The 7759-nt window shown below is 41.6% G+C and overlaps 1 protein-coding gene across 1 annotated transcript; it reads left to right on the plus strand.

Moving 5' to 3' along the window:
- Positions 1 to 2968: 2968 nt before the first annotated feature.
- On the plus strand, positions 2969 to 7499 carry LOC143336694 (trace amine-associated receptor 1-like). The gene is made up of 2 exons (XM_076756972.1): positions 2969 to 3094; positions 6456 to 7499. The coding sequence occupies exons 1-2, from the start codon at positions 2969 to 2971 to the stop codon at positions 7497 to 7499; spliced, it is 1170 nt and encodes a 389-aa protein (XP_076613087.1).
- Positions 7500 to 7759: the final 260 nt, after the last annotated feature.

A 7759-nucleotide genomic window follows, 5' to 3' on the forward strand; every position in this document is an offset into this window, starting at 1 on the left:
TGACAACACAGGCCTGTGGGGAGCTGTAAAGCACCTTAATCCATTTAAGAAAATCGCCCCCCAGCCCATACCTCTCAAGAGCATCGAATAAATACTTCCATTCCACCCTATCGAACGCCTTTTCAGCGTCTAAAGATACGGCGAGTGCTCCATGGTTTGTCTTTTTTGAGTACTGTATGACATTCAACAGTCTTCGCACATTTGTGACAGATAACCTGCCCTGTATAAATCCGGTTTGATCAGTATTTATTAAGAAAGGCAGGAGCTTTTCTAATCTTGCTGCGAGCAATTTTGATAGTAGCTTATTATCCACGTTGATAAGGCCAATAGGCCTGAATGAGCCACAGACATCAGGTGGCTTATCTTTCTTAAGGATAAGAGTGATATTTGCTATGTTAAGTGTTGGGGGGAGGCGACCAGTCTCAAAGGAGTCCAGATACATGTCCGTAAGTGGTCTAACGAGCAGGTGATTCAATTTCTTATAGAACTCTGGACAGAACCCATCAGGCCCCGGTGCCTTTCCACCCCTCAGGGACACTATAGCCGCATGGACCTCCCTCTCAGTCACTGGTGCAGTCAGGTTTTCTCTTTGTTCTTCTGACAGGGATGGGAAGGAGACTCTATCGAGGAACTCTTTTCTCCTCCCCCCAGAAAGCTCACATTCAGATGAATAAAGCTTCTGATAAAATTGCATCATTATTTTATTGATGTCACTGGTTTTGTGGTGTCTAGTCTGTTTGTCATCCAACAGTGAGGATATTGTGTTTGACTCTGTTCTACCTTTCGCCAACCTTGCTAAGAGGCGGCCAGGTTTGTTTCCTGATTCATAAAGCCTATGCTTTGCAAAGAAAATGGCTGACTCAGCCTTTTTAGTTAAAAGCTGATTAAGGGCTGAGCGGGCTGCCTCTAATTTCTTAGACAAAAATTTAGAGGGTGCATTTTTAAATTGTGCCTCCATCTGCTGTATTATATTTTCCAAGCTAAGGTGTTCCTTCAAAGCAGCTTTCTTCTGAGCTGTGGTATATGATATAATACATCCCCTAAGATAGGCTTTAGCTGTTTCCCACAGTAAAGATGGGCTGACATCAGGAGTCTTATTAGCGGCAATAAAAATATTCCACTGTTCAGTAATATAGTCAATAAATGACGGACTGCTCAGTAGAGAAGGGTTCATCCTCCAGTGGCGAGAGGCTGGATCAGCGTAAGGAGGGTTGATACTTAAAGTCACATGAGAGTGGTCAGACCTATTTTAATTTCAAAACATTATATTTTTCAGCAGGAACTTTTTTTTTTCATTATTATTATTGTATTTTTTTATTATGGAAACAAGCTCTATGAACAGTATGAACAGTTTCTCCTTTGCTGCGCCACAGCTTTCACTAGACTTCTTACGCTGCTCACAGAGCTGTTTGACTGAGCGGCAGCTGGCAACACGAGCGGAGCGAGGGGGCGGTTCGTAGCGTGCGTGAGTAGTGATTGACAGATGTCAGACACTCCCTCAGATGCTCCTCTGGCTCTGGTTGGTTGTTTTGTGTCGAGCGCGGTGGACTGCAAATCGCAGTAGGAGCAGCAGGTGGGACCAATGGAGCTGTTATTTTTTTATTTATTTATTTATTTATTTTTCTTTCACAGATTACATGTTTCATGTACTGCTGTCTGGGCATAGGGACACTTTTAGCTAATATGACAAAAAATTACTTTTATACAAGTTACCTACTAAAGTTTTTTATTGGTAATTATTATTATTGTTGAGTAGAAAAAGAATACTTCACAACTACTGTCATTAAATATTTACAGACTAGAGCTGGAAAAAGTGTTGGATTTATGTTTCTACATGATGTCACCCACAAGAGCCATACTGAAGCTCAATGACAGCGGCTCCAGCCATCACCATCTTGGCAGTGCCTGACTCCTCTTAACTCCTGCCAATCCAAATTTGACCAAAGAGGTGGAGAGTGGGTGGAGCTGAGGCAGGCCAAATGAAGCCTGGTTGCTGAAACACACCCATCTAGCTCGGAGCTACCAAAGTAGCTAAAGACAAAGACATTTTCAGTGTCTTTTGGAACTGTGAAGACTGTTTTAAGCTTGATGGGGTACATCCAAACATCACTGGTCTCTTGTGAACAGGGGAACAGTTGTCTCCAGTCTTGGTGGTTTCCTTGTCTGTACAGCTGCTTACCTGCCTGACTCTGTGTTTTTCGCCTGCTTCAGGTTCTGATCTCCACCTTGGTCTGGAGTGTGCTTGGTGTGAATTCATTGTGAGTGCAAAGTCTGGACTCCTCTCCTGTCTGCCCATTCTCACCTCAAGTTACTGTTGGATCATCTGGTTCTTCTGTTGTGCATTTCAGTGTCATTGTTTATTGAATTAAATACATTGCTCATCGTAAACCTCCCTGTCTTCATGTGTCTGCATGCAGCCTTTTGAGTCCCAGCTTGAAAAAGCATCACAGCTTGTCCTCCAAATTATCATTTTTTATCAGTATGAGAAAATATGAAAGGAGGAAGGACTGCAGACTTTTTTTTCTAAAACACTTTGTGTGTAATAACACTGACCTGGGTGAATTTAAATCATTTGAATATCTGACTCTTTAGCTCAAAGCAGAATTATTGGACGGTTTACAGTTCAATAGATATTTGCAGATTGTGCCATTGGTGAATCCAGACCAGGCAGAGAATCCACAGTGACTGAGTCCAGTTTCATCAGTGAGAGAAGACTGGCAGGGTGCAGATGAGGGTGGGGCACCTCAGCACAGACACACAAGATGGGAGGTCAGGAAGGCAGGTAGCAGACAAGGCAAAGCTGACAAAAGGTATTTAGCGATTTTCTTGGTCATTAGCACGCAGGAAGACAGACGATTGCTGGCTGAAAGCCTGGTGCTTTAATACTCTGTAGGCAGGTGAGTCTTGTTTGTTTCATTGAACACAGCTGTGCTCAAGAGGAGAAGAGGCTTGGCCCAATCTGTCGGCCATGCCCCGCAGTGACACAGATTCAGACCTGACAAACAGGAGACAGACAGACAGACAGGAGACAAAGGAGAGCCATAACACAGGAGCTCAATGGGGGAAAAGAGGACAGAAGTCAGATATCCGCACGGTGTGTCAACCACCAAAATATTCATTGGTGTTTATGCAGGATGTCTCACTTGATGAGACTTGGTGTCACTAGATATGATGGATTAATCCTGAATGGAGATCTGAATATTCATATCAACAAAGCAAATCACTGAAAGATATGGAGCATGTGAATGTACTGGACAATTTTGATCTCACCCAACAAGTAAATGAAGCCCCTTATCAGCATGGTAACTTTCTGGACTCAGAAATGACAACAGGGTTAAACACTGACAATGTTTCAGTATTAGAATGACCGATTTCTGACCATCACTGTGTTTTCTGATGCCAGCCTAATCTCAACAAAGAGTAAAGGGGATTTTTTGGTTCAAGAGATTCCTTGACGGAAAGACTGAAGTTCTGCAATATAAGGAAATCATCTGAGTCACACAGCTATGGTTGTTTTTTAAATGACATGGTTGAACACTTCAACAATACCATGCCATCTGCCTTAAATACTGTTGCTCCACTGAAGGTTAAGGGAATCTGTTGAACAGCTGAAACAAAAGTGGGCTCACAGTTCACTGATATTCGCTATTAAACCATGACTGTAACAAAGCAATACATTTGGCAAGAAAGTATTACTTTTATAAGATTATTACAGGAAATGCTGGAACAATAGTGGAGAGTATTATTCCCCTCTATTGAGCAGCTACTCAGCACCGCCCCCACCCGTCCACAGTTCTCTGCATCATATTGTAAAGAGCTTGCATCATTCTTCAGTCACAAAATAACCTGAACTAGAGCCAGCATTGCTGCTGATGTGAACACAGATGACCTCAACAAACCCTGTTAAATAAATGTAATCATGGCAAAATTCACCTGCATTACATTGACTGAGCTCTGCAAGACTGTCACTGCTTCGATCTCATCCGCTTCATGTCCCTACAGCACTTTTAAAGCATGTGTCTAACAGTGTTTTAAGTAATGTCCTGAAGATTATAAATACATCTGTACAAAGAGGCATCTTCCCCAAAGTGTTTAAAACAGCTGTGTAAAACTATTACAATAGAAACCCAACCTCGATGGTCATGCACTCAGTATAGTATTAGTGTTGTCTCGTTCGCGAACGTTTCGTTCAAAAGAACGAATCTTTTAAGTGAACGTACTGAACTGCATCACTTCCTCAAGTGATTCGTTCGTTTCTCAGTTCACTTGAACTGTCAGCTGCGCCGCCTGCCTGCAGCGCCGCCTGCTGACGAACGAACTGTCAGCAGTTCAACTGAACTGAGAAACGAACGAATCACTTGACGAACGAACTGTCAGCAGGCGGTGCTGCTGACAGTTCAACTGAACTGAGAAACGAACGAATCGCTTGAGGGAGGGACCGCGGGCGCCGACTGCGCCGCGTCACCGACGCATGAATCCATGGCAAGCTGTTCCTGCCAGAAATACGCCACATTCAGTCACGTTTCAACTTCATTACGGCGTAAAAAAAACGCCGTTTTTTCAGATTTTACGCCGTTTTTTGCACCGTAATGCGCAAAAAGAACGCTGTTTTTTACGCCGTAATGAAGTTGAAACGCGACTGAATGTGGCGTGTTTCGGGCAGGAACGGTTTGCCATATGAATCACTCAGTGAACTACACTCTCCTGAACCATTTTCCTCTGAGGGCTACACTTTCATGGCGACCGTTGTTCCCCGTTGTTTTAACAGATTTAGTTTCCAGATAAACAAACTTAAAACGTTATGCTGGCAGTAATGAGGAGCGACGGAGGGAGATGGGGGTGTGTTGTGTTCAAGTGTACCTCGGAGAAAATAACTTTTTTTTAAACTCTGCTAAATTTGCCACCGCAACAACAGTACAGTAGGACATAGCATGTAACAAATAGTGTATAAAACCCGCAGTTTGAGAAAACGCGTGACTGTCTGATCATCTCATTGCGACAATTTGCGAGGGAACGGTGCATATTCAGTGTGAATCCCTCACTGAATGTACTGAGGGGTATACGTTCAGTGAACGGATCACTCACTGAGCCCAATTTGCCGAGTAGACCAGTTAAATAGCATACCACAGGACACTTAAAACATCATGATTTATAATATAGTTATATATAGTTTTATATTTACAAATGTGTTTGTCAAAGCAACACAGTCACAACACTCTCGTCTCCCGGTCCTGGAAGTTGTGCACTGAACTGAAACTTGAACCGTTCAGCCGTATATCAGTCCAGGAGTCGCAGGCTCCTCCTGCCAAGCACTGAATGATTCGGTGATTCAGTGAACGAATCTTTTGAACGAATCTTTCTAGTGAACTGATTCTAGTGATTCAGTACGTCTAAAAGAACTGGCGTGCCCATCACTATATAGTATAGGCCGATATCAAACCTTTCATTCATCAGTAAGATACTGGAAAGAGTTTCAGTCCAAATTTACTTGTTTTGTAAAACAACATCCTGGAGGTATTTCAGTCATCAGAATATACCCCTCAGAATAAACCTCAGACTGAACACTGATGAAAATGAGGTCTGAGTTCTTGTCGTCTTAGACCGAAGAGCAGCATTTGATATGATTGATCATGATATCTTGACCACTGAGAGACTTCTGCCTACATCACAAAACCTTGGATCCAGCTATTGGACAGTGTTCAGCATCAGCACAACACCAGGCTCTGCCAAGTCTAGAGGAGGTGTACTCTGCACTCACATTAATGACTCTTGGTGCTCAAACACAAGTCAAAGTAATTGGACCATGTTTCCCGGATGTTGAGTTTTTGATGTTGAGATGTTGATCATATTATCTGCCCAGAGAATTCATCAGCATTTTTGTTTCTGTTTGCATTCCTCTACATGCAAATTTAAAAAAAATGCACTACCGTACCTGTACTCTATGAGGTCATCAACAGTCACATGACAAAACAGCAAGATGGTTTTTATTGTGCCTACAATTAAAAAGAACCTCAGAACTGTTGTACCTAAACTCCATCAGCGTGTCCAATACCCTGGACCATGTTTACCAGGTAGAAGGTTCATTTATTTATCATCCTACAACACAGGGCTGTACAGTGAAATACAAGGTGAAGCTACAGTAATTAATTTAAAAGAGGCAACTTAAAATTGTGTACTTGTATGGGAGATTAAACACATGCACCGGGAGTTGTATGATAACTCATCATACTGACCGACATAAAATGCCACTCCCTTGAACATAATATGCAAATGAGCCCACGATAATGAATGTAATCCATGTGTGCTCAGCGGCACAGAGACCAAAGACTGTTAGTACTACAGATGCACAAGACAGGATCAAGAGACGTGGTATTAAACATACAAAGCACTGAGATTAACTTGAGATGTCTGTCTGCTGCAAACTGGATACTGTTGTGTTGTTTTCTTGATTGAAGACATGTTTTTACAAATGTTACGTGAGCATTAATGACCATCTAAGCATGGAACCTAAATTCTTTGTTAACAGGTCTGATGATGTTGTTGAGGACAAACATCTCTGCAATGAATCAGCAAATGTGTCTGACTTAACAGCTGTCACCTCTTCATATTTATTGTGTATTTTCATTGGCTTCTTATCTGTTCTTACAATGTGTGGAAACCTTCTTGTAATAACCTCCATTGTTTACTTCAAACAGCTCCACACTCCGACAAACTACCTCATCCTCTCTTTGGCTGTGGCTGACCTGCTTGTTGGCGTTTTTGTGTTGCCTTTTAGTGCAATACTGACTGTACTCTCATGTTGGTATCTTCAAGATTTACTCTGTAAGATCCGAGGTAGCTTTGACCTCTTTCTGTGTGCATCATCTGTTTTTAACTTGTGTTTCATTTCTGTTGACAGATATTATGCTGTGTGTCAGCCTCTGAGGTATAGAACAAAAATAAATGTCCATGTTATTGTGATCATGATCCTGGGGACCTGGACTTTTTCGGCTCTACTTGGAATTGTCAACATAATTCCGGGAGTAAACCGTGGACAATCTAACAGGAAGTGTGTTTTATTTCAAAATAAGAGTTCAGCAAACAGCGGAACTGCTTCTGCATTTTACCTCCCAGTGACAATAATGTTTAGTATTTACCTAAAGATTTTGATTGTGGCACAGAGACAGGCCTACAGCATTCAGAAAACAACCTGTCAGAGCACAAAGTCTGGAGCAACTGTCAGTAAGATGGAGAGAAAGGCCACCAAAACTCTGGCTATTGTTATGGGAATTTTTTTCATCTGTTGGACTCCTTTCACTCTTTCTGTGACCTTTAACCCTTTGAGTAATAATACAATATCAGTCCCTGTAATTACAGCATTTAAGTGGCTCGGATGGTCAAATTCAATGCTTAATCCATTGGTCTATGCTTTCTTTTACAGCTGGTTTCGATCAGCTTTCAGAATGATCATTTCAGGGAAAATATTTCAAGGTGATTTCTCTAATTCTAAGCTCTTTTGACTCATTATTTGAAGTGCTGTTATGTCAGTGATTCAATCGACACTGAAGATGAATCTCATGTCCACTGCATGTCATATATTTATATACACATTTTCACTGTACTGTGCATAAATATGTACATCTGTATGTTGAACACAATGCAGTGATAACGCTTTGAACAGTGTGTAAACTCAATGTGTATGTATGTTAATAAACGTAGGATCCATATATCTGATTTTGTGTCTTATTTACTCCATAAATTCAGTTATTACTGTTCTGTA

The sequence above is a fragment of the Chaetodon auriga genome, chromosome 18 (assembly GCF_051107435.1).
Source record: "Chaetodon auriga isolate fChaAug3 chromosome 18, fChaAug3.hap1, whole genome shotgun sequence".
NCBI lineage: Eukaryota > Metazoa > Chordata > Actinopteri > Chaetodontiformes > Chaetodontidae > Chaetodon > Chaetodon auriga.